Here is a 27968-nt window from a genome sequence, read left to right on the forward strand (position 1 = left end):
CAGTCCACCCAGCCAGGCTTCTTTGAAGTGGGCCTCCCCTCCCAGCCCTGGAGAACTTCCTCCCACAGCTCCCCAAGTCCTCCTTGGGTCCAGAAGACGGTGCCAACAAACTGTAAGAGATCTTACCACTTCTCTTCCCATCTCCTGAGGCAGATCCATGTGATCAGCCAAAAACTGAAATATCACTAATCATCCTTTTTAGAGGTCCCAAGGAGGGACTTCATCCTTGATCATTTAGAAGCTGATTTAAACTTTCATTTCCCCAGAAAGTTTTCAGCTTTGGATTATGAAACATAACAAACCTAGACATGCCAACTATTTCCATGTAAATTTACCCAAATCTGCTCCTTCTCACCTGAAGCCTCGGGAGACAACTCCTGGTGTAGTCAGTGGCCAGAGCCTATAACTGACTGCTGCTGCACGATGACCAAGACTGCTCATCGTTCCTCTCTTCATTTATGCTCCTACTTCTTGCCAAAAAGCCTTTCGAGAGTCTGGCAAAGCCTCTCCTGGTCAGTGTTTAAGATCCCGAGAGAGCAGGAGAGTGACAGAGGGTGGGATGGCCCAATCTGAGATTGGCTGAGGACACACCGATCAGACGGCTGTGGGCCAGGGAGGGACAGAGGAGGAGAAACGCGACAGCGGAGCCCTTTCCAGAACTGCTCTGGCCAAGTCTTGGCACGGCCAACCCTGTGCCTGTTCTACTCGTTTCCCAGGAGCTAAGTATGAATGGTCACGTTATATCTCCCTTCCCCCACACTGTAGAGGTGTTTATAAGAAAAAGGAAAGGATTTATGAAAACATCTTGAGCTCTTCGTAGATAAAGTCTGCAGAACTGCACGGGACCACAGCAATGCTGGAATTTGTCCCTGCTGTTGTGATTCATATGTTGCTACTTTTACTGTTCTACAACTAACAGGCACAAAGGGATGCCCACCCAGTGGGAGAAGGCAGCCCCTGGAGCCATGGAGCGTGATGGTCGTCAGTTTCAAAGAGCTGCACCACTGCTGGGCAGCCCAGCCTTCACAAGTATACTTGCTGTTCCTCTTCTCAGCGTCTCCTCCTTTCAAAGGTCCTGCTGCATCAGCGCTGTCCTCAGCCTAACAGGGACTGGAAGGTGCCGCAGTCTCACAGGGCCTGCTTCCCTGGCACTCCAACAGGGGCCACCTGGCTTGACCACTGCCCTGCAGCCTCACACTGCCGCTCTGGGAAGTGCATGGCCTTGTGCATTTTCACACCTGCTCTGGGAAGCGCTTGGCCTTGTGCATTTTCACACTGAGACTTGAGGTTTCAGCATGAAAACATCATGGAGTGTGCAGTCCTCAAACCCCAACCAGAACAAAATAGGTAACCACAACCTCCATAAGCCAAGCAAGCCCGTGAGTGTGAGTGCTGGCTCCTCCCCAAGGGCCAGCTCTACTCTCCTGCTCCTGTCGAGACACCCTCTCTCTGGAATGGCTGTGCCCGTGGAACCAGCGCCAGCCACCCTGGCACTCAGTGTCCCCCTCTAACTTGCAAAGCTCCACCTGATTCATCAAACTTTCCTCAGCTCACCTGGAGCCTGCAGCCATCGTCCCCTGAGGTGTCCTGGCAGGGACCCCAAAGTACCCAGGTAAAGTCTCGCTCCAGCCATTCTCCTGAGGGTACCGGGGCCCACGATGCCTTTGCACCCACCCTGTCTTCCTGGGCTGTCGTGTTGCTTCTGGATCCAAGTCACCCTGTCCTGCAAGGTCGGGCCCCACCCCTCTGGACATTCCTGCTCTGCCCTAGCTCTTCCTTCTGAGCACACTTCATCCAGCATGAGCGCGAGGACTGGTGACTTTGTGTTTCTACCCTTCCCTGCTTCCCCAGGCTGGTAGCTCATCACTCCACACAGAGGGCGGCCTCCCTGAGCAGGGCTCAAGGTGAGACCTGTGCTGCACAGTAAGTCCAGCACTTAAACAGAAACCATGAGACATGTCCATGTCTCTATGTCTAATTTGTGCTTATTTTAACTCCAGACCATGAGTTTATGAATGCCTTTGACTCCACCAAAATATCAAGCACCTAATGTTTCAAAAAATTTTTTTAAACAAAATTCATCATCTTTCCACATAGAGAGAAATCTGTGCTGGCTTTTAGTATCATGAAAGTAAAAGTATGTCCTTCAAATTTTAATACTTCTTGATTTTAAAAATTTGGGGAGGAATAAAAAATAACATTCAGGGCTACATGGAAAGCTTAGTAGTCGATAATTTGCCTAGCATCCAAAAGGCCCTGGGTTTGATCCCCAGGATGTGTGTGTGTGTGTGTGTGTGTGTGTATTTATATATCAATAAAGATATATAGGGGTATAGAAATCAAAAGTTACACTAAAAATGTGATGTTAGGGAAATTTGAGAATGGATTAAATAATATTACCTGCAAACTAGAATGGAACCTATGCAGTTTCTTATTTCTATGTTAATTTTCCAGAGAGGAAATCCCATCAGCTGGGTGTGCGCTGATGTGGAACTGCTGGATGCCACATGTACATATTAAGAGGACATTTCATGTATGACTTTACATTAAATGAAGTTCATTTCAGAACTATTCAGCCCTAGAAGGGCAGAGTAGTACCTTTTGGTCATGGTGAGTTCAGTTTGGGGGTAAAAACCGAGTGGACAACAAGCACGTCCGTTTTCAACAGCCAGTGACCTGGATAACAGTGTGGGTGTCCAAAAGGGGCAACACTTTTCCTTCACTTCTTGGTGAATGATTTTCTTATTGGCGTTTCCTACTAGAATCATAGTACTCCTTTAAGTTTGGAAATATGTTGTTTACTTTTCAATTATCAGTTCAACAATCAACATTCAAATTACCACAGAAATACTGTCTACCAATGAACAATTTCTTAGCATTTCCTTTGATTATTACATTGTGCAAGAGAACAAATAATTTTTTTCTCCTCAACAGGCCCACTTCATAGAGGTCTTATTTCACCCTACAGCGTATTAGCATTTCCAGAAGCTTCCACTAGAGACAGTCATTCTGTGTGTAAAGATGACTGCCTCTGGAATTTCATTGATTTAGTTTTTAAATTCATGTTTCAATTGTCTAAGCTACACAGTGGGCAGGGTTCCAATCAATTAATCAAAGCAATAGGGACCACCCACACACACACACACCTGGCCTCTAGGGATGTCAGTCCTCATGACACTGACTCACACAACGGGCCAGACCACAGCCACCTCTCTTCATCCAAAGTTTCCAACTTGCACAGAGGATCTTTCCTGTCCAATTTGTGTACAGAATCATTTTCTAGTTTTTAATAAAGGAAAGAGATTTCTTATTAGCTAATGACAAACCTTGACTCAGGAAGTTCTGCGATTCCTTAGAAGTTCTCTGTTTTTCCTGAGGAACTTGACGGCTCTCAGCTTTCCACCCTCGGCTGGAACCCAAGCCCCAGTGCCAAGATTTATTCCTGTTTTCATTCTCAAGTGATTCACCGCTGAGCCCTGTAAGTGATATTTTCACTTCTACCCATGATCTTCCTGTCAGTACCTCAGGGGGAGATTGTGCAATTTCCATCATTAGCTTCTGTAATCCATGATCTATGCCAAAAAGATCCACACCAAATACTGTGTCAAAATCCAACTTACCAACAGTAAACTCTTACTGCTCTTTAATTTTACCTTTGAAGATCTACCCTTCCCCATTCCCACTTGCACACGTCACTGTCACCAAGACAGGAACACTGGGGCCGGCTCAGCTCCCCTCTCCTGTCTAGGTCCACACCCAAGCCCTTCCTAAGCCAAGGCACCAGGAGCTACAAGGTAAATGCTCTTGGAATCATTACAAGAAATCCTGAAATTCCTTTAAGTTGAAATATGCCTTGATTTTTAGCACCACTGCGCTTCAGGATGAAAGGTATCCACAGCAGTTCTTACTCACAGCCCGGGGAGCTGGGCATGGAGGAGGAGCTGCTGGCTGTGCCTGGGGCAGGAGGCTGCCCGTCTCCAGGGGCCAGGGAGGGAATCCTGCCCTGGCACCTGCCCATGGGCTGTGACAGGTACCTGGGGGGAGGGGTCCTCGGCACTCACTGCTGAAGGGTGCTATTTCTACCATCTCCGACTCCGGGCAGATTCCAGTTCAGTGTCTCTGGGGGCTGCCATGCTTGTTCCTGTCCCTTGGTCTCAGGGCCTCATGTTGGATTTTGGCGGTCAGAATTATTTTTTTTATCACTGCTTTCAAAAATGTTTACTTAGGAAAAAAGGCACTTCATGATGATGTAGAAGTCCAAAAATAGCCCTTAAATAATCATACTTACGTCAGAACGAAGGAGTAAACAACAATTCTGACTCTGAATAGATTTGGTGACTCTTTCTTTTCATGTCCTGATTAAGGATGCCATGACAGGTAAGAAAAATGCAAGCCTGGTGACCTGTGGCCCCATGTTTCCTTTCTGCAGGGTGTCCTGGTCTCCGAGGCGCTTGCCTTCCCAGAAAGGACTCTGTAAACTCAATATGTCAGTGAATAAAAGGTTCAGTGCTTCTTTTTGTCACCTGGAGCAGAGGGCGCCTGCATCACCCTCCCACACAGCTGGTCACCACTGCATGAGGGGTCTTTGTCTTCAGGCCTTCGTTTCATGTCTCACCAAGTTATAAGCTTTGCCTGGAAAATCACAGAAGTGCGGTGGGCTTGGGGGCTGGGCTTCCGGGCCCTTCTGCAGCACTGCTGGGCATCCTGCTGGCCCGGGGGCCCTCCTGCCCCGGGGGGCAGTCAGAGTCAGTCAGTCGAGGCCTCCTGGGGTTCTGTGCATCACTGTAGGCTACACTGTCCACCTGTCCTGGTGTGCCTGTCATGAGATAGCCAAGGCCACAAGCGTGCCCTCCGCGGGCAGGATACTGGGCCGTGTGCCCATCTCCACCTCTACTTTGCCTCCTGACGTTTACTAAACCACCGTGGATTCTCCTCCTGCCTCTTTCCCTCCCTCACAGGTCGTGAGAGCACCTGCACCTTCCTCCCTCTGAGGCAGGGATGGCAATCCACGTCCTGGGTGGGGGGCAACCCATGTCCTGGGTGGGGGGCAGCCCCTCCAGTCCGGGGGGGGGGAGCGCGGCAGTCAGGCTGAGGCCCCTCTCAGAGGCGTCAGCCGTGGTCACCGTGTTTTGTAATGTGTTTTGCAGTTGCCAAGCACACCTTTTGACATTTACCTAAGCACACACAGACACAGGCAGCCTGGCACACTGCTGTTTGGGTGGCGGCTTGCGTGGCACGAGGCGTGTCTGGACCTGGGGCACCTTTTCTCTTCATAAAATGCCGCTCCTGTCTCAGATACACGAGGAGCTGTTTCCGGGGAGGTTCCCCCGGTTGCATTTCCACCACATTCAAATTGCCTGTGTGATAGTTCCACTGGAAGTCATTCTTTTGAGGAATGAATGATACAAGACATTATTTTATAGACTTTTGTTTTCTTATAGAAGCAGAATAAAAATTCCATGTTCTGAATTCTCAGAAAAAGGTGCATGTTTATAAAAGTGATGGCTATGCCGGGACGTATCAACCAGGAAGATCTTCACTAACAACCAGAATGGCTGAAGGCTGACACTAAAGTTCTAAGGATGTCACCACGTTTACAAGAGTAACAGTGAATTTTCCGCACACAATTTTTATTTTATTACACAATCCTTCCTTTAAAACATCAGTTTGAGTACTATTAGAAATCAGCCTGTTTTTTTTTTTCCCCTTACAGCTGAGTATCACCATATTGAACTTTATAACACTCCATGAGAGAATCCTGTCCATGGTTGTTCCCCAACTCAAAGGAATCCAATCTGGAAATGATTCGTTGGAGACACTCAACTCATTTTGGGGAAATAGGCCTAAATATCTGAGCATGTAGAGATAAATTTTAGATATGAACAAAAGGAACTTTGTCAGATTTAAGTGTTAGAAGTTTTCTGTTGGTTTCTCTTCCAAGCAAACCATGCCAGGAGCAAACCTAGTGTGCGTACCTCCAGCCTTGGGTCCTGGCTCCCTCTTTTTCCCTCCCATAGGCCACCATACTGTTCCTCTGCCAGGAAACTCACTATGACCCGGCCTCTAATTGGGCGGCCGGTGATTCTGGTCCTCACCCCAGTGCAGCGCTCCTGAGAGCAGTACCAGCGTCAGGGACCTGCCTTCTGGACCCACGCCTGCCCTGTCCTGGAGGCAGACCTGGGCGCTCTCTGAGACTCTCAGAAAGCCTCCTGCTGCCAGCTCAGCCCTTTCCTTGAGACGCGTGACAAATCCAAGCCACTTATGTTCCCTGCTCCCAGGTTTCGTCCTTGGTTTCTCCTTTCTGTGTCTGGGTCTCTGATTTGAAAGTCTTCCTGAGTCCTAAGTCCTGTAGACAGCGGCTCTGATTCTTCAGTGCTCTGTCCAAGACCTTCCCACTCCAGGGCTGTATTTGCTGGGCCCCAGCATAGCTTCCTGCTGCCCCAAGCACCCTGTTTCCTCTTCTGAGTTCATCTGACCTGGATCTCTTTCATGAATCATCCACCTGACAAAATCGGCATGCCCGCACGTCGGATTCCCAAGCCAGATGTGTGCCCAGGGTAGCTTTTCAAATTCTGTCTGTGGCTATAACCTTCTCCATATCCTGAGTGGACAATCATAAGATTCCCTCTTTTAATACAACGCATGAAATCAATTCCTTTTCTCTAGGTCCATAGAAATTGTCATTTTAGGTTCATTTCTCTCCAATCCACATGTCCTAGCCTAGCAGGCTAGGTGTCGGAGCATCCTGAAATGTAGTTATTATATTCATGGTCGTATCAGATCTGAGCAAGAGCAAACTCAAAAACACTTACATGGGATGAGGTTTGGGTGAAGTCAGTGGAATGGCCATAAGAACCAAAGAAAACACTGTCATTTGACATCCCAATTATCAACAAAGAACGTGAGAGAAAATACCTTGAAATAAACTGGAGGGCGAGAGGCACATGCTGTGTCCTGAATAAAAGGCATTCAGGGGACACTTGGTTGAAGACCAGTGCGCCTTTCAGTCTGACCTCAGACCAAGGAGGAAGTGATTGCAGATGTTCCTGCTGCCTTGCTGTGGCTCCTGAGTCGCTGGAGGCCGGTGTGGGGAGAGTGGGGTCCTCAGCTTGGTGCTGTTGGGAGGTGGCCAAAACTTTACAGGTGGGGGCCTCCTGAGGACTTCAGCTCCATGGGACCATGCACTTGAGGGAGACTGGAGGCCCTGATATTTTCTCTCAGGTCTGTCACCAACCAAGTGGCCTTGCTCTGCCACATGGTTCCCACCATGACTGGCTGCCTTACCACAGGTCCAAAAATGTGTCCAACCAACTATGGACTGAAATCTCCAAAACCATGAGCCCAAATTAACCTTTGTTCTGCATACGTCAATTAGCTCAGGTATCTTGTTATAGTCACAAAGATTCTTAACACAAGTGGTAAATAATCACATAATGTGAGGCACTGATCTAAACCCCACATACATGTAGGTATCTGTGACAGTGGCCATGAGGTGCTACCTGTTTTTACCTAACAAATGTACCGGTGTGGACCTCTCGGGACACCCTAACTGGAATTGAATCCAGCTCTGTTGCTGGCCTGTTATGTGACCTTCCTTATCTAAGTCCTACCTGTCTCTCTCTGGAAGTGATAGGGAGCAGGGCTTGCCTGGAACTCACTCACTGTCCCCCAGGGCACAGCCAGACTGATCCTTTGGGAAGATTTCCAAGTTGTAACTATGTAACATTGTAACTATGACAATACAGAATGCAACTTTACAACCTGTTTCATTTGCAAATAGTTTCATAATTGTCAATGGAAAGTGCTCCTAAAAATTAAAAAACAAAAAAACAACATTACATGTAAGCAATCATATTGTACATTTTGCTTTTATAGAAATGCACATCTGCAAAGTGTGTGAGTGTGTGCACACATTGCCTTTATGCTTTTATGGAATTACCTGAAGAAGAATCAAAATAACAAAGTTCCTGTAAAGTCAAGGGTGAAAGAAGACACCAGAGTCACCCCAGAGGTGCTCCTGGTGGCCATACCCTGTATCTATAGAGCCCTTCTGTCCTGAAGTGCAGACAGCGTCTGTAACTTGCTTATTATTAACTGAATATGACAGGGGTAGAGAATGTCCTGATGCAGGTACAGAGATGGTCCCACCATCGTTGACTGATCTGAGCTAATCACAGGAGGTCCCCAAAGGTCCCCGAGTACACCTCAGGCATCAGGACCCTTGGAATGGGAGCTGGCCTCCAGTGGGGAGCAGTGCTCTGCTGGCCAGAGAGGACAAAGCAGGCATGACCTACCCAGGAGGGGCCTGGTGGGGACTTGGAGCAGCATGGAGGAGCTGAGGGCCATAGGCAGCCACATCAGTTCTGTCCACAGCCGGGAGAAGACCAGCCCAGGGGAGACGGCAGTCTGTGAGGCCCTGAGATGACAGGGAGGGAGAGCCCAGCACAGTGAGGGAATAGACATGTGCTGCTTTAGGCCCAAGGCCGTGGCGGCTTGCGAGGCAGGGACACCAGGTCCCTGTAGAGCTCCCTCCTATCTAAAACAGCTTTGGAAAGTCACCTGCCAGCAGATGTGGGGAGAAAGCAGAGCTTGCTACGGCTTTCCCAACAGTGTTCGAGCTGCAGTGGTGGCCATCCAAGGGAAACCCTGCTCTACAGACCTCCTCTAAAATCCACGCCCAGAAGCCACAGCTCCCTGAGACGCCCTACAGCATGGCTCGCATATCGCAATTGTATTCTGTATGGAAATAAAATAAAACCTGTGCGTGTGGTGTGGGTTCATGTTCAGGCTGCTTATGTTCTCATCCTCCTGACCACATTCCATTCTTTCCATGGGTTCACAGCACAGCTATAAACAACTTTTAATACCATTGGATAAAAAGGTGCTTTGGCAAGATTTTCTGTCATAATTCATTATAAAATCCATAAGGGAGATGAATGCTATTCTTCAAATAAAATGGCCTTAAGTCAGTATTTTCATTGCTGTGATCAAAAATCCCAGAAAGAACAACATAGAGGAAAAAAAAGTTTATTTTGGTTCAGGGTTTCAGAGGTTCAGTACATAGATGGCTGGTGCCATATCTCCAGGCCCAAGGTGAGGCAGAACATTATGGTGAAAGGATTTGGCATGGGAAAGCAGCTCAGGAAATGACAGCCAGGACCAGGAACAAATATAAACCTGAAAGCATGTCACCATGACAAAAACTGCAAGTTTTTAAAAAATCTTTTTGCTTTCTTTCTGCTTCTGATTACCACAATGAACTTGGCTAAAAGCTGTCAGCAGGCTTCATCCCATTACCTGAATGCTGTGTCTAAAACTTCCTCCTCCAGAACAATTAGTACATCACCTTTAAATCCAGCCTCACACAAAGTCTCAGGACATGGACAAAATACAGACAACTCCTCCAGAACAATTAGTACATCACCTTTAAATCCAGCCTCACACAAAGTCTCAGGACATGGACAAAATACAGACAACTCCTCCAGAACAATTATTACATCACCTTTAAATCCAGCCTCACACAAAGTCTCAGGACATGGACAAAATACAGACAACTCCTTTGCCATAACATAACAGTAACAGCCTCTGGTCCAATTTCCAGTAGAGCCTCTTTTCCACCTGAAACCTCATGAGCCCAGTCTTTACTGTCCGTGATCCTATTGGCATTCTGGTCTTCTGAGATCCCACCTGAATCACACTCTCACCTCCACTTACAACATTACAACATGCTAAAGCTTTTCCAGCTTCCATCTCTAAACTTTTCAAAATCCCTCCCAAAAATTCCAAAAAGCTCCAAACACTTCTGAACCACCTGGTCAGGTTAGTCCCAGCAATGTTCCCACTTCTAAGTATCAATTGTAGTTTCAGTAAACCTTTCTGTCCTTGTGATCAAAAGTCCTGACAAACATAACTTAGAGGAAGAAAGGTTTATTTTGGCTCATGGTCTCAGAGGTATGGTTCATGGTGGGTAAATTCTACTGCTCTCGGCTTGAGGAGAGTGAGGAGAACAAGATGGCAGAAGGGCTTGGAGAAGGAAAGCATCTCAGGACAAGGCAACCAGGAAGCAGATTGAGAATTCCACTCACCAGGTAAACTATGAACTCCAAATGCATGCCACCAGTGATCTAGCCACTCCCCACCTGTCAATCACCACCCAGCTAATCATTCAGTGCCTGCATCCACTGATGAGGCCACACCTCTCATCATCAATCATTTCATTTCCCAATATCCCTAGATTGTCTCACACACGAGCTTTGGGGGACACCTCCTATCCAAACCAAAACTGGGCTATTTTACTTCAAAACAGAAGTGCTTACATGTTACTTCCAAGGGTATCTAGAAGACTTGTCTCTATCATTTATGAAATTAGATTGTAGAACTTTACTTTGAGGACTGCTAATTAACTGGTATAAGATTCCTGATGCCCAGTTTTTAAAAGTTACCAATTATGATGTGAATATACTGTTATGCACTTAAATCCTGTTTGCATTCAGGGGAGCTCATCAGAGGCATCTCTATCAGAAATTTGCTGTGACTACTAACCTATTAGGGCAGAGAGGGGTGCAAGGTTGACATCCAAAAAAGATTACATTAACCTTTCAAGGACACCATCCAGTTATGTGAATAATTATTCACCCATGACCTCAAGGACCTTGTCTGTAGAATCTAACATACCTACTCCTGTCTTTATGCAGAATTTTAGTAATTTATCATACAGTGCCTATGCATGTTTCATTCACACAATATTTTGGTCTGTTTTGAAGTTCAAAGGTGACCATGCTTAGTATTTCTTCATTGGCCCTGAGGTTCTCTGCACACACAAAGGCTCATTCTCATGAATTTGAGTATTTAATGTTGGTGCCATTTTATCTCTATCAGCATAATAACTAAATCAGGATGACAGCTACTTAAGCCCGTAGCTCTGGGCTTTAATTTTCTCATGCTCAGAATGTGACAGTTTGTTCAGAATCAGCTGTCAATGCCAAATAACACCACCTCTGCTCCTGCAGAGGCTGTGACTGGATGGGACATGATAGTGAGTGGGCACTTGGCTATACACACCATGGTGGGGTTTACCAGGTGCCCCTCTAGCTCTCTTCAATCTGTACATGCTTCAGGTTGGCTACATCACACACTCCCATGGAGTACCACTTCAAAACATCCAGGAGCCACTTAGCATCTTTAACAGGTCCAAAATGACCACCTTCTAATCCAACAAGCCTGGTCCTTCCTATTTTCAGAACAGTGGGGGCATCTTGCTAGCCAGATCATATGTGGGCTTCCAGGTCAGGCCCCATGGGTACATGTGTAACACAGGACCAGAGAGGCTGGAATCAGGATGGAGCTGACATTGCTGTCCCCACACCTCTAGGCCTCTCAGTTCAACCCCAATGCTCCGGGGATTGCTGACAGGAATGAGGTCAGACACAGCTTCCGCAGCAAGGAGCAACCTGACCCCTGGACCAGGGCTCTGCTGCCTTCTCACACTGCACACTTCAGAACCTTTCAGGAACAGAACAAGGCTTTGGAAGCCTATGGAGCTTGATGAAGTGAATTGCTTCCTTTACCCATCACTTTTTCTTTTATCAAAAATGTTTTGTCCATTCAACCCAGTTTTACTGAGCATCCGATGGTGAAGCACTTCCTGGCTTTCCAGCTTGTATACGTTCAGGCCTGACCTCTACCTACAGGCTTTACTGCCAAATAACACCACCTCTGCTCCTGCAGAGGCTGTGATGGATGGGACGTGCTAGTGAATACTGTAGAACCAAGAGTTAAGCTAGTAACTGTTTTAATGGACTCAAAAGATGCCTCTGGGTCTATGGTCATGTTCTAGTAATGAGATCGGTGCAGAGAACCACAGTGTAAGTTCCCCCTAAGTGACAGCTGCTCTCCCCTGACTGACACGGTGTCTGACGCCATGCACAGAGGACGCAGGTCCACTACCCAGCACCCTGATAGAGTCAGCCACACCTTGTGATCCTGTGAAAATTAGTCAAAAAGGCCAAATCACTTCCCTTGCAGAACCCCTGCCCAGTGTGGCTCCTCACTAATGACACACTGGCCTGGAATAAGCTTCGAGACAGAAGTTAGAAGCATAATGATCTCATTATTTTATATGTCCTATAATAATAACATTCCTTAGGGAACATCCATAAAAAAACCCAAACCATAAGTGTTGATATTCTTTCTCCCTCTGTTCAAACCTGTGCCAAAATGTTCTGGCCAGGAAATCTCTGGCGGGTTTGGGAGGGAGGTAAGCTGGGTTGCTGCTCTCACTGTGTCTGCGCTGTGCTGTCTCTCAGGCTCCCCAGTTTTGAAGAGTTTTTTTATTTCCCAAGCTGCATTGTTTATGGAACTTAATGGTAATCAGGAATTATGGAATTAGAACTAGTTTCCTGAATAAATGCAAACACATAATAATATAACTTCCCTTGAGGAACCTACAATCCATTTGAAGATTTCAAACCAGCCCAGGACACAGAGATACACGGGACACATGAGGCCAGTTGTGGAGCTGTGTGTGTGTGGCTGGTGTCCGTCTCTCCTCACACACACCCTCCTCTCTTCTCAGTCTCCATCTCCACAGACGCATGGCTCAAAGGCCACAGCCCACTCTCTGCAAGGTGACTGAAATTTTGCTCTCCCTGGGAGTGCCCCTCTGACTTCAGTCTCCCTCCTTCCTGCAAATTCTGGGCCAACTTGACCACTATCTTCATCTCTAAGTAGGTGGCCCAGAGTTGACCAAGTAAAGATTCCCCCTCACGAGAATGCCATGCTTGCCGGTGAGATCATAAGACCCAGGGACAGAAGTTGGGGGCTTGGGGCATTGAGGAAAGAGCGCTTAGGGGAGGTAGATGATGGGCAGCCTGTGTGGACGACAGTGGAGTGGAACCCTGCTGTCCACTGGGGAGATGAAGACGTTCAGCAAGAGCCTGCAGGACCCCTGCAGTCTTGGTGCCTCCCCTTCCTCTGCAGAACCCTGCACAGTCACTGCTGATGGACACACACACACACACACACACACACACACACACACCAGCATCTGTGTACAGACTGCGTAGCTCTGTGGAGGTACAAAAGCAAGAGTACGTTGATAGAGCAAAGCTTAAGCTTAGTAAAAAATGATATTACAGCCAAGCACGCCTGCCACTGTGTACTGGGGCTGTGAGCAGACACCTTCACCATCTCCAGACCCACGCACTGTTAGCACTTAATCCTAGTGCATCTGCATGCGGGAGGGAAAGCCACAGTCCTATACACCAGTCACACAGTGCCGATGGGGGCTCTCTGACATCACTTATTAGTCAACAGGGACGGTGGCTTTGTCCTTCTGTGTCAGTGCAGTGCTGACCACTCAGCACTCAGGCGCCCAGGCAGGTCTCCTGAGTAGTGGGAAAAGGCTGCCCCAGCACAGCTTGAGGTGCACGCTCAACGCTCCTGCACTGTGTCCCCAGGAAGCCAGCGTCTTTGTTAAATTGTGCAGAGGGTTTGCTGGGTTCTCACTATTTAAATGACAGTACAGAAGCTCGCTCCATGTTTCTGTAGGTCCTGTGGTAAAGTTTCTTAAGAATGAATATCAGGAAATCATTATTGTAAAGTTCTCAAAAGTATGTTTTTAAAAGGAGTTTGAGTTCAATATGGGATTTTTTAAAAATTCCAAAACTCCTTTTCTTTAAAAAAAATTCTCCATATATTAAGAAAATGTAGTCACCCACTGTCAAGACAATTTTTGCTGATATTTAAGAGCTCAAAATCACTGTGAGGAAGCAGAACTAAAGTGCTCCTTAGACTTGCTGAGACTCCACTCCTTACTCTTGGAGCCGGAGTGGAGGACTGGGGATCCAGGAGCGTTCATGTCACATTGCTAATCCCACATCTTAATCCAGACTCAGGTTACAGGTCACACATCAGCGTGAGGTGCACAGGGGTGCAAAACAGATCCTGTGGGCCCTGCTGTCAGAGAGCTCACAGGAAATGGCCCACGGCATGATCAGGATGTTATGGCACAGACAAATCTGTAGTAAGAGCAGTGTTTTGTCATAGAGGCAGACTTCTTAAGTTTTATTTTGGTCCAACTGACTACTTAGAAAACAGTAGTGGCTTAATCAATGCCTGTTAATTAGTGTATTTATTCTGGGTGGGCCCAATGTTGATCTGTTTTTCTTCCTTGCCAATGTCTTGGCACATCTCATTATCAGTCAATATATGTGGTGTTTATTAAAGTGCATCTCCTAAAACATCTGAAAGTAAGTTCATCAATAGTTCTGGGTTTTTGTCAGGAGATGAGGATTTGGGTCCCAAGCACATAACGCCTGGTGTGAAGCTCCAGCAGGTCACTTAGAGATAGGAAGATACTTTCTAACTTCTGAAGAGGATTAAAAGCCACCGGTCAAGACCCAGAATTGCCAAGGTGCTCAAATTGGAAGCAACCCAGAGCTCTCTATTAATACTAATAGCACATGTGTGCTATTTGTCTTCACTTCTAAAAACCACAGCCTATTTATTAAGCTATATATTTATTCTCATGACTAATCCACTCATGTAAGCACATTAATTATGGATCTAAAACATTTAAATATGAACATTTCCTTAAGTAAAAGCAATTAACTAGCAACAGGAAATCACAAGTCTTTTGAAAACAGTTATCATCATTTCTGATCTATCTTTTAGGGATGGATATTCAATTCAGGTATTCGATCGCACTGTGGGAGCTTGGAATTTCTTAAACTTAATTACTTAGTGTTTAAACCCTAGAATTTAGTGTGAGGTTAATACTATTTTGATGACATAGCCATCAGCACCATTAATTCCACATCACAGATATCTATTCCCTGCAGCAGCCTGCTCAGACTTACGAGGATTCTACAAGGGGACTTCTCCCAGGACAGTCTGCTTCTGAGGGTGGAGACGGGTGGAGTGATGGGCAGGGGAGAGGATGCCTCCTGTTGTATGGGTCTGAGTGAGAACCACAGGCCTATCATCTCCAGAGCTTCTTCTTCTATTTCCAGAATGCTTGTGCTACTATGCAAATGTGCCCATGTAATTGGAATGTCCAGGAAATATGCACTGACTCAAACTTTCTCAAAGTTCCTCGGGAAACCTGGCGGGACAGCCAGATGTCCTGAGCCTGGGCTGCCATCAAAACAAACGAGGAGCTTTGGCCACCCAAGAGGGCCAAGTGGGGGCTGAGGAGAGACTGTAAGGAAGCCCTCTTGGTGAGGGCGGGTGGGTGTCAGGAATGGAAAGTCTGCAACCCCTGTCTCCACCTAGGCCTTGCTAACTACTGCTTGAAGAACAAAGGAGACAGCAGAAGGCTGTGGACAGTCCAGTGGCCCTCTCCCCTCTGACGCTGGCCACATGAGGTTGCACGCTCAAGCGTTGCTTTGGGGGACTTTTGCACATCTATGAGAACAGAGCTAAGTGTGTGAGAACCAAGAACCGCTCCAGCAGGTATCAGAAGGAGGGGAGACAGGTGGTTGGGAACAGCAGGGAGACACAGGCCACAGCCTGGCCCAAGGCTCTTCCCAGGAAGCGGCCTCTCGAGGGCAGCACAGTGGAAGGTGAGCCCTGGCGCCCTGGCCACAGCTCTCTGCTCTCTGGTGAGGAACAGGGAAAGGAGACGCGGTTTGTGCGATAAGCCAAGGCATCCAATTGTGCTCAGTGGAGGGAGCACTGAGGAACCCTGGGTGCACGTGGGAATGTCCTCCTGTCCACCCTGTGCTGAGAAGGCTACCTGAAGGCTTTGCAGTTGCCTTCCCAAGTGTCAGTGAAGTCCAGGAGCCAGGAGGGGGGTGTCGATGCATCCAAGCAAGAAGCACACTGCCGAGCACGAGGAAGGGACCACAGCACAGGAGAAGGGTCCCCAGTGTGTGCTCTACCTGCCCGCACTGAAAACTGTTCCTAAGAGCTCTGCAGTGTTTGGAGGGTGAGATTCTGAAGGCTGGGGTCTCTTAAAGAAAGCCATGCTTGTCAATCCCTCCCAGGCTGTCCACCATCACTGACTTCAGCATAGGAATCAACTGAAATGCTTTCACTTGGTGAGTCTTCAATGGGATTATCATGAAAGTGAAAAGTAGGCCTTCTCAGGACATCGGCCACTCTGTTTTTGTCCAGTCTTAAAATCCACCAACCATGATTTTTTTTTTTTTTTTGTATTAAGGGGACTGAGGCAATTGATCTTCCTCTGGGCACCCAGATTAGCTTGGGGTCTGAGGGGTGATGATTATCTTTCCAGAAATTCATTTGCTCATTTGTCAAATAAAGGCAGCAGCTCTGATGGGCACCCACATCATTTCACACTAAAAAAATCTGAATTTCTAAATTTCCCATGTCCTGGGACATTTTCATAAAATTCTAAAATCAGACTAGTAAAAGATTGCACTATTTATATATTGAAAGCATTTCAATTGATTAATCACCTTTAGTTATCCAAAGGAAATAGCTATTTTTGTTTTTAATTTGGCTGTAACTAAGAATGTTGCAAATGGCAATTATTATAGTGAGATTCTTCTTTTTTGAAAAAGCAACAATTACTTTACCTCTCTTGTCTTTTTTAATTTATATCTTAAAAAGGAAACCTTCCATACTGATTTGCATTTTGGGAGGTCCCCAGACATCAAACCCAGGGGGTGTTTTAGGGAGGAGCTCCATCTCCAGCCCTTTTTATTTTTTGAAGCAGGGTCTCCCTAATTTGCTCAGACTGCCCCTAAATTTGCCCTTCTCCTGCCTCAGCCTCTAGAGTTGCAGGGAGAAGGTCATCTTTGTGCCACCATACCCAGCTGATTTGCATTATTACAGGGTGCTGCAGAACACTGGTTAAACTGTAGGCTGCAGGTCAAATCCACGCTCCACCAACTCAGAGAAAGGCTCTCTGGTGAGTACTCAAACGACTGTTGGTTCTATCATCGGGGGAATGAGTGGTGAGAAAAGAATCTACAAGATCCAGTTGCTATGCAGTTGTGTATATGCAGTTGTGTGTATGCAGTTGTATTATATATGTACATACATATAATTTATAAAGTATAATATATATTATATATATATTAGTCGAAAGCCTTGGGAGCCTTCATCAAGAACAAGCTGATGGGGCTGACCCCATTTTAAGCATTCACTCTAAATCCTTCATATCCATGTTAGTCTGCCTTTGGATGGTGCACATTATGCCACCATCAATCTTTAACCCCAGCAGCTCTTCAATGTCACAAGCTCTTTCCTCTTCAGGTCTAGCTATTTGATTATTAAAAAATATGCATACCTCTAAAGAGATAAATTTCAAACTGCTGCTTCTCCTAATGTTTCTGAATTTACTGGTTTGGACAGGTATGGAATCAGACATGGTAGGGGACGGACAGAGAAGATCAATAAAGGCACAGGGTGGGCCGGCGCCAGCGGCTTACTGGAGTAGGTGAGTTGGAATCCTTGGTCGGTGTCTGACCCGTTGCTGTTGAACTCCAGCCACAGGTGATTGGAGGTGCTGTTGAGGGTCAGCCCCATCAGCTCCTTCTTGGTGAAGGCTCCCAGGGCTCGAGACGAGCTGTCTCTTCCGTCATAAACCTAGTGAAAATTCACAGCATGAGTCCTCCCGTTCCCTGCTATATTCGCATGGTAGCAATTTTAACAAGACATTCAAATCCTCAAAGACGCACTTTTATGAAGTATTCAGAAGCACTAAATCATCTATTTTCTTTGAGCTTCATCCTTCCCTTCAATGCTACTCGCCACAGACTCCATCCCATCCTCTCACACTGGCTACCTGGAGAGCTCTTTCCTGTTTGTGTAAAATTAAGTGAGTGTTTCTGTGCTTTCCTGGGTTCTGCTGTCTCCTCTCGTCCCTTCCTCAGGGTGGAAAGGTAGGAAGATCTAGCAGGTTCCAGAGGCGAGAGTCTCGCCCAGACCCAGCTGTGTACGTGGATGTCCCTCCCTCGTTGGGAACCACAGCACTACCGAACCCCGGCCCAGCACAGTTCTCAGGCCCGCGGGGGACTAGCCTTGGATTTGCTGTCATGAAAGAGTCCCGTCATGTAATAACAGCAGACGGGTCATCGAGCCTGGAACACTTTGTACGGGCCGTCTTCTGACTGTGGAACTCAGCGGCTATGATCAGTCGCAGAAGGCAGTGCACACAGGGCTCGGTGGTGATGGGATGTCTGGTGAGGGGCAGGGCTCCTGGAGGACTCCCCACCTTCAGGGAGCCACCTGCACCTCAGTGGGAGTGGGTCACGACACTCCATGGGGACCCCACCCCGTGGCACTCTCTGAGCTGAGGTGTGTCTGAGGAAATGGCATCAACATTGACTGAGCATGGTGGCCTCGGGCATCCCAGTGCAGCTGGGACACAGGCACCATCCTCGAGCCCCTCCCTCAGGCAGAGAGCCGCCCTGTGGACCAGGCCAGTTTTCCCTTACTGAAAGCACCCTGACCTCTCAAGGCCATCCTCTCCATGTCGGTGCTCCCAGGCCTGGTCCTCTCCCCCTCTGCCCTCCTCACGTGGACCCTGGCTCACTCCTCCCCGTCACCACACCCGTTGCTCAGCAGACTATACACGCCAGCACACTCATGAGAAAGAAGACACATCTAGAAGCATTATTAGTTATTTTATTGCCAGCAATTATTGTATACACAGTGTCATGTAATCATTTTCTCCCTTATTTCCTTATTAAAAGGCTCCTGCCATAGGCTATGGTTTTTAAGAAGTCTCTATGACTTTAGATGGGGCTTCCATGAACTTGGAAGGCATCTGACATGCTAAACAGAAGGGTTTTAAGCCCCGAGGAAAATCTGTCTCAAGGAAAAAACATCAGGTCTCCCAGAAAGGCCAAGGGCACCTGGCTAGGCCCACAGAGCTGGGCCGGATGTGAAACAGGACTCACGGCCAGCTCTGCTCAGTCCTGGACACCACCTCCCACATGGCTGCATCCACCTGGCTCCCTCAAGGGGCTAGACCTTGCACCCCACAGAGTGTCACCAAGTTGGTGGCCTCACGGTTACATCAGCAAAGCTGAGCAGCTTGAACACTTAACTCCTTGACTCTCCATAACAGTGGGTGGCTCTATCCTGCATGTCCACATCACTAGTGCTTAATGCTGCCCTTGACTGAGGACCTAAGATCAAGCCTGAACCAGCTTTGCTTCATTGCCTCTCTCATGGTGAGTGAGGGCTCAGGGTTTGCACACATCACCAAGAAAGAGCCAGGTGTGATGCCCGGGTGATTCCAGGGTAATGAGCAATGGGCCTGCTGGGTCTGCACATCTCCAGGTTGCAGCTCTGCATCTAAGCAGCTGTCTCCAAGCATTCTTCCAGATGTTAGAAAGAGCCTTGGAGCCACCTGCTTCACACCAGGTGACAGCCATCTGCTCTGAGGACCCTTTCAAGCTTGCATTTAGTCAGTGCATCAGAGGGATGGAGCAGGGAGCAGGTGAGCAACTGGAAAACCAGGCATCTCCGAGTGCTGATGCTGAGTTCTCACGAGATCTCTCCTGCTGCCAGGAACCATACCTTGGCTCTTCCCAAACCTGCTTTTCACAAAGTTTCATAAGAGCTGTTTGTCTTACATGTCGTTGGGGGGAATGTGGGTAGTGTGCATACATAACATCTTCGTCTTTGCTATTGGATCATGGCATGTGTGAAAGATTAATGTGAACAGATTTTGCTCCAAAATTAAAAAAATTAAAGCACTTTTAACAGAGATATCTATTAGAACATTCTACAAAACATAAGATGGCAAAATATTTTGGCATTTTATGTGATTGACAGTTTCCCTGCAACTAAAGATTTATTTTTACTTTTTGTTGAAGTCAACAAGTTCAAGCTGCTCCTAATTAAAAATGAGCATGATTCCCTTCCCTCCACTTGGACTTTATTTATCAATGCATATTTGACACAGTATCTCTCATCACTCACCTGTACCAGAGAATAGTCACTCAAAAGTTTTGTGTTAAATTTGAGGCTGTCAATGAATTCAGAAAATTCTTATGACTCAACTTCACAATTTTTTTTTAGATTAGCAGGAATGCTCCAGCTTCCTGACTGAAGAACACTTCTTAATTACAGCCCTTCATGCTCTCAGCATGAGCTTTCAGAAGACTACTAAATCAAAGGACAGCCAGCGTAAAACTGCTCTGTTAAATGATGCCTCTGCAAAGTGGTGCACCTTGTACCTGAGAGGCAGCCAGGCACTCGGTCTGTGAGCTGCTCTGGACCCTGCACATCACTGCCCACGAGGTCGAGAGGGTCAGATCACCCTGCACAAAGCCACGGCCAACACAGAGCAGCCCACTTCTTAAAGCTTAAAGTGATTTGAATCTGTTGAACTTGAGAGGTGTCTCTGTGTGCAACCATGAGGCTGCAAATATAACTGAAACCCACTGTAGAGGGGAAATGAGCACGTGACCCTCCCTTTCCAGGCACCAGCTTTGGTGTGGTCCAGCTGCCCGTCTCTCCCCCACGAGGAGCAGCTGGCTGGGCCAGATGACTTTCAACATTGGCCTTCATTGCTCAAAGCCTGTCTCTTTCATCGTCCTGGGTCTGCAATGCCCACCATCCTGTTCCCGGGCTTTGCAAGGGCCCCACTTCCTTGAAAGAGTCACGGGGTAGGTGAGGTCTATGCCAGAAGCCTTAGAAACGGAAGGTGATTACAGATGGAGATGAAGCTGTAGGAATCATGGCAGAGCTGGGGGCCTGCTGCCCGTGGAGCAATGGTCATGGTCCAGCCCAGCGACTCCCTGGCTGACCACGAGAGTAGCTGGGCTTGTCCCCATCAGCACACCAGAATCCTCCAGCTCCAAATGTGACAGCCACATTCATAAAAAAGAACACCTGGAGAAAGGGTTGGCCTGGGGTCCCGCAGGTCTGAATGATTTCCTTGTGTGCCGGACATGATGTCACAAACATCATACGTTAAGTTATTTAGTCTTCAAAACAGCCAAAAAGAAGGTACTGTTGCCGGGTCTTACACATAGGAAGCAAAGGCCATGCATATCAAATAATTTTCCCACAACACATTACTTATCAATGTTAGTTGGATCTAGGATCATAGACAAAATGATTTCTAAATCCACACAGACTCTACAAAATGACACCACGCTCTACTTCATCAAAGCAACTGCATAAATAAATGGAAAAAAATTATGTGTATATGGAGGTATATCAGTATATACCCATGGAGGTCGATATGAGAATAGATGGATACATCGATGGAGAGAAGGATAGAAGATGAACACATAGGAAGGAAGAGGGTGATGGAGGATATTGGACTGGTGGATGGGTGATGGACAGGTGGGTAGACGGGTGATAGACGGATGGATGGATGGTAGGGAGGAAGGCAGGTGGTAAACAGATGCACCAGCTCGAGGCTTACCTTTAGCGTATCTCCTTCCAACAGCTGGAAGCTCCGCGCTCTGAGGCGGATCCCCCTGCCAGGTTCCGTCTCTATTTTATAGATACACTCGTGGTTATTATCATAATTGGATGGGAAATTTGGAGACAGTAATGTGCCTTCATTTCCTTTCACACTTGCTCCACATTCAGCTAAAATAAATAGGACATTAAAAGAGGATTCAAAAGTGGAATTACTGATTTTAATAGATCAAAAATTCCAACATTATGATCACCCTCTCTTCTACCAATGCATGTCCCTCATTTATGCCTTTTTTTAAATTATAAAAACAGAGTAGTGGCTTACTTTTACAGCTTAATCACGGGGCAGAAAAGACATCCCATTCCCCCCTTTTCAATAGTTTCTTGGTTATTGTAATAGAACGGCCTTCCTCTGCGGATGCAGCTCACCACCCTATGAAGAGCTCCCTGGCCACATCTCGGCCTGGCCCCCTCTGCCCACCTGTTTCCCCCCCATGAAATGCCTGGTCATCTCCACGTGCCGATCCTATTGTGAGACCAGCATGCTTTCCTGCTCTTGAACTTCCTGGCATCAAGCAGTGCATTTAAGGGGGTCTAATGACACAGAAAGCAGCAGAGCCTTCTGATAGGCCACAGCACTGTCCCGTCCACGCCGTCTCAGGATGGAGACCATCCCGTGGCAACCACTATGCTCTTTCCCCTTTTCCTGATGGAAGTACAGGGCTGTTGACTTTCAACTCCAAAATCACACAAAACAAACTTCCTTGAACCATGGCGAAGCGACAATCATAAAACCCTAGTATCTGTTGATCATGGAAAGTCACACACCCTCAGCATCTGTTTTCTCATCTATGACTGTGAACAGTGTCAGTTAAGAACGCCTTCAGCTCTAAAATTCCATGACAAAAACAGGGTGAAATGAAGTCACTACGCACACAGACACCCATGTGCACGTACGTGTGTGCGACAGACCCCTGGGCTTCGGTATCAACGACTTTACCAGCCACACGATGTGACAGGCAGAGTGATTCTTAAAAATTCAACAAGATAAGTATTGGTTTAAATAATAGCAATGAAGTTGAGCTGAGCCCAAGTAAAGCATTAATTAAGTACCAAGAGGAAGGGAAAGCCAGCACACTCCGTCCCCCGCAGGCTGCCCCAGGCAGGGCACAGCCTCTGCAGGTCCCTTCCGCACGATCTGGCCCTAGCACGACTCTTACTTTCTTTGGCAGTGAGTGAGAGAGTGACATCACAGGCCACAGTTCCCTAGCCCAAGTGCAGTAGGGGCTGCTGGGCGTCTTGGGGGGACCACGCTGGCTCGTGCCTGGTGGTGTCCTCGTGTGGGAGGCTGTGAGGGGAGAATCAGGCAGGAACATGCCTGAGGACTTCCTTCCTGAACAGAGACCATCAGGCAGGAGTGGACGGGCGTTTGAGGAGGTGCTGAGGGAGGCCCAGGGACTTGACTCGGAGACCTGAAGAGATGGCAATGGGATTCCACCACAATATCAAGGCTTCCTGCTCCATCCCCTGTTACTTCACGTGCAGTTTATACTCCAAAGCATTCTTTTAGCCACAGTTAGCGGACAGAAAACTGCATGGCTGCTGGCGTCCCTTCCAGGTCAGACAGCCCGGGTGGAAGACCATGGCTCCATAGCTTGCACCCAAGAAGACGTTCACAGAGGCCCTCCCTGGGCATCGGTGATGATTCACTGACATGGACCATCCATGCGAATGTCCTCTTGTTCCTTCCTGAAGAATCAGAGGGCTACTGACCCACAGGCAGAAGGCACAAGGTGAAAACCAGGACACAACCAGAAGGCGAGGTCCCCAGGGCTGCTCTGCAGAGCCGGGGATGTTCACACTCGTGAAGGCGCTGACCCAACGAGGACAAGGGGAGAAAGTCACTGAATCTGTTGACCAGATTGGGGAACCAAATCACCAATATTAGGAATTTTTACTTAAAGTTGAATTTGGCAACATTCAACAGAGGAAACTATTTGAAAATCAAATTTAGGTGCTTTAACTCAAGACTTATAGGTTTGGGAAAAGCCTCACACTATTGAAATGTAATACATGCCAGCAAAGTGTCACGGGGAGCACATTCTGGTAGAGGGACACTTCTGGGGACATGTTCCTGTAGCTGTAGAAGTGCCACCTGGAGAATCCGCCCAGCAGGCTGGGCTGTGTCAGGAGTCCTCTGTCCTGCAGGCGGCCCTGGCCACGAGCCTGCAGTGGGGTGGGTGGGGTGATGAGGACCTGGTCTTCAAGAGCTGCTCCCCATCTTCCCCCTCAGCTGCAAGAGGCCAAGAGGATGGAGGGAGCCTTGAAGGGACGTGGGGCAATCGAGCAGCCACGGGGCTCCCACCCAAGAGCTCTGCCTCTCTGCTGCCTGAGCAGCTGTGGGAGATGGCCCCGTGCACCCTCACGGAGCAAGCCAAGCCAAGCCCCCCAGGTCCAGGCCATCTGGGAGTGCCACAAGCACCACTGCAGAGGAAGAGCTTTCTCCTGGGACTGGGGCTCCCTGTCACCAGCTGTGGTGTCTGTGTTCACCTAGGCAGGTTTAGTTCCCTTGGCTAGAGGTGGCTGGCCCACCTACCCTTGCCCTCCACACTACCAGAGATTTTTATTCGATTGTTTTCCTTCTTAGCAAACTTGCCACGTGTTTTACAGATTTGTGAGTATCTGAAAAGTTTTAAAGTAGGTTCAATCCATCACAAGGAGGCTGAGGCATAAACTAAAATAAATGATGTTTGCTAGCACAAATTTTCTAAGTTCTCTACATTCACTCATAGTTCTCCCAGTGGTCCTATGTGACAGATCACTAAGCCTCACTTGTAGATGAGGAAACTAAGGCATAGAATGATTCACAAATCAAGGCTCTTTCCCAAGGTCATAAGGTGAATGTAGATCTGAGAGATACAAACAGTAAGGGCTCAGGAAGAGAATGACACTCTTCACAGCCTAAATGATGCTGAACACATTTTATATCAAATTGTTCACAATAATGCTCCCAATTTATAATGATGAAATGAATATTGGTAGGTCAAATTTTCTAGAAGAGTATGTTATTAAGGACATTCAGTTGAAACAGGTCACCAGTGAGCTGAAGCTTGTGTTAGTCATCAACCATATAATCATTTCTCATAATATCCCAAGAAGAAAGGGCAAGAAAGAAGAATTGAGCACTGTTAGCCATGGAAGAACAGGAAATCAAACCCAAGGAAGTAATTCTGTATATCTTTTTGTTGGCATTTAGATTTGGAGGCTCTTTTAAAGCAAATAAATAACAAATGGTGGTAACTTAAGTCTACACTATGTAAAATAATAACTGCAAAATTAACTGCCCACTTGTGACTGATACCACGTTGGAGACTATGTTGCTTCAGCTTGTGGGAAGAGAAGACAGGAGCAATGAGCCAGCTTCTGAGCCCCCATGTCTCACTGCAAACTCACCTCAGAAAGCAAATCTGCTGCATCTGAGCAGGTATTTCTCATAACTTGAGTCACGATGGAGATTTATCAGTAAATAGGCAATGACGACTCTTTGAACCTAACTTACACATGACAACACATCTGCATGGATATCATCATTCCTGGGCAGAAAGAACCAAGATGTGTCTAAGAGCCCAAGAGAAGTTCACTAAACCCTGGGACTACACTGGAGGAGATAACTAGAGGAAGCTAGGCACTTAGGCTCAAAGGCAGGTGCTCAGAAAAATTGCAAGATTTAAGGGATCAAAAAGTCAAAAATTCTTTGAACTTGACTCAAGGGATCCAGTGTAATTCTTCATTACCAGAGCAATTAAATGATTCACTTTTTACATTTTTTAATAATCCATTTAATATTACTTTAAGGTAAATGGATACAAATTTTCTTGATATGAATCATTTGCTGTATTATAAAGAATCCACTGAAATTTTAATTAAAATTGAATTGTTATGGAAAGTTTTGCAATGAAACTAATTAAAACTAAATTAACCATGATAGAAAGGAGTCAATTGATTTTTTTCCTTGAATTTTTGTGTACAAAGGCGATGACCTGTGACACCAATGTCTTTCCTCTTCCTCTTGGGCTGCTGTGACAAGCACCCCCCTGGGCCTGGATCAACAAGCTTGTTCACAGAGACATTGCCAGGCCCAGGATCCCTGTGGCTTAGCTAATTCTCCACATTGAAAAAGGCCACGCCCACTGCTGCAGGACACGCCCACCTGCGCAGTCTGGGCCACCCACTGGCCACGGTGCAGGGTGACGGGCTGTGGCGCTGTCAGTCAGTGTGACTGGGTCCTGCCACGCACACCCAGCCTGGGGCTGGATCAGCCTCCCCACAGGCCCCCGGCTGGGCCACCCACTGGCCACAGTGCAGGGTGACGGGCTTGGCGCTGTCAGTCAGTGTGACTGGGTCCTGCCACGCACACCCAGCCTGGGGCCGGATCAGCCTCACAGGTGGGAGCACAGCCAGACTCCCCACAGGCCCCCAGCTGGGCCACCCACTGGCCACAGTGCAGGCTGACAGTCTGTGGTGCTGTCAGTCAGTGTGCCTGGGTCCTGCCACGCACACCCATCCTGGGGCCAGATCAGCCTCACACTGGAGGTAAAACTTCCCTCGAGTGCATCTCAGTGCTGTCCACTGTAATGCTGGGCCGCCATGCTCTGGGGACTATGAGAATCATCATGGAGATTTCTTGGGGACACTTCTCTTCCTTAAATCTATTCTCTATCTTTTGCCCTGCTTTCCAACCAAGATGCCACAAAGTATCTGAAATGCCACAAAACAGGCATTTTTTGTTACTATTGAACAGTCATGCAGCCGGCTCCTAGAGGCCCTCAGCCACTGGAAAGTCTCTGGCCACAGTGAGGCGTGGAGAACAGGAATGGGAGAGGAGATCCAGGACTTGCACTGAAATGGTCTTCTGTGGCTTGCTTCTCCTGGGCCACCTGATGGTGGGGTATGTGCTCCATGGCCTGACATGGAGCCTGCCCTGAGCAGCTGTGTCAGACGGTAGGGGATGTCTGCTGCTGTATCCACGTTGGTGAGACAGAAGTGCTGAGACACCAGCCAGGTCCTTACTGACCAGCTGAACCCTGGTTCAAACCTTCTCTGAAGGTGCACCTACTGTGGACGTGTAGTCACGTCACCAACAGACCTTCATTTTGACATAAACCATTTAGGACAGCTTTCTCTGCCTGGCAGCTAAAGCAATCTTGAATGGTACTTGGGTAATTAAACGCTCAGAGGTGCCACAAGAGAGATCTTGAGCACGTCTAGAGGAGATGAACAGCATGGGGTATATGAGATACATCATCATAAACAAATAATTAGATAGAAAAAGCCCAAGAGGAGTAAATGCAAATGAAAAGAAGACTTCTCCTCCACTCAGGAGTGAACTGGAAAAGAGGGAAAGGGTGGCTCAGGTGTTACCCAGGAAGTGTGGTGAGAACGGGTAGATTAGGAAAATGAGGGGTGCTCACAACTCGGTCAATGTCCTGAGGCTGTCACCTGCGGTCTCTTGGGTGGACTTGCAAATTTTGGTCATGGCTATTTCATAATTTTAAAGGAACACAGAATATTGCTGAATCAAGTTTTCTAGAACTAAAGAGAAGCTTTAAGGGAGGTCACCTGGTTCCTTGGGTGAACAGGTGGTCTCAGGGTGAGGTGGCTCACCTGAAAGCAGCTCTCAGCCTGGGGAAGACCAAGACACAAGGCAGCTTTGACGGCCCAGGCATCTCCCAGGGAAGACGGAAGACTGCTTCTCCACAGTTCAAAAGTGGGTAGAGGGGTAGTGGGGTGCACTCGGAGGACAGAAGTCTTCGTCCTGAAGGGAGGGGCCAGCCCTCCATGTAGGGGTGCCTGGAGACAGGCACGGGGTAGGAAGGAGAGCCAGGGCTCTGTGCTGGGGGACTCGGTTCCAGCAGAAGCATGCTGAGTGGGAGCCCTGGGGGACCTGGGCATCTGGCCCCTCCAGTGAACGGAGGACCCTGTGTTGCAGGGTTGAGAGCAGTGCCCAGGGTGTGGGGTAGGGTGATTCACCAGGTTCTGCTGAGGGACAAATGGGTTGAGGTCTTGGATGTGGACAGTGCCTCTGTCCAGAGTGGACAGCCTGTGTTCCCAGGGCTGGTGGGCTCCATCCAGCAGCCAGAGGCCCAGCCCAGGAGAGAAGCAGGAGAGTACACTGGGCCTGGGCACTGTGACTTGGGTGAGCATGACCTGAGAGCTGGGCACAGGTGGGGTCCTTCAGAACCAGGAATGAAGAGGGGTGGACAGTGCGGGAGGAGGAGGGACACACCCACTGGGCCAGCTGGTGTGTTTTGGGGCCATCAACAGCACTCTATTTAAAGGTATCTTGGCCAGGTGGGCTGAGAGGAAAAATCAAGAGGGTTTATAGGGTCAGGGCCAACTTAGATCCCATATGTGGGTGGTGGTTAAAAGCGGGACCCAGCTTCACAGCACCTTTGGAGCTCTGTGCCCTTGGGTGAAGTTCTCAGATTCTTTGTGTCCTAGAATTCCCATATTTAAGACAGAATGACCATAGACCTGTCACTGCATACAGATGCGATAGATTAAATAAAATACTCATGCCTGCCCTCCAGGAAGCACTAAGGACCCGTCGC

At 47.8% G+C, this 27968-nt stretch overlaps 1 protein-coding gene across 1 annotated transcript in view; it reads right to left on the reverse strand.

The window, feature by feature from the left end:
* The window catches only part of Csmd1 (CUB and Sushi multiple domains 1), a 1139207-nt gene that overhangs the window by 250937 nt on the left and 860302 nt on the right, over positions 1–27968 (reverse strand). Inside the window, exons 22-23 of the mRNA XM_077792480.1 lie at positions 21359–21528; positions 17400–17556 (exon numbers count right to left, since the gene is read on the reverse strand). Of these exons, the coding sequence (XP_077648606.1) occupies positions 17400–17556; positions 21359–21528 (327 nt within the window). The remainder of the gene's footprint in view (positions 1–17399; positions 17557–21358; positions 21529–27968) is intronic.

Source organism: Urocitellus parryii, chromosome 14, assembly GCF_045843805.1.
Source record: "Urocitellus parryii isolate mUroPar1 chromosome 14, mUroPar1.hap1, whole genome shotgun sequence".
Classification (NCBI taxonomy): domain Eukaryota; kingdom Metazoa; phylum Chordata; class Mammalia; order Rodentia; family Sciuridae; genus Urocitellus; species Urocitellus parryii.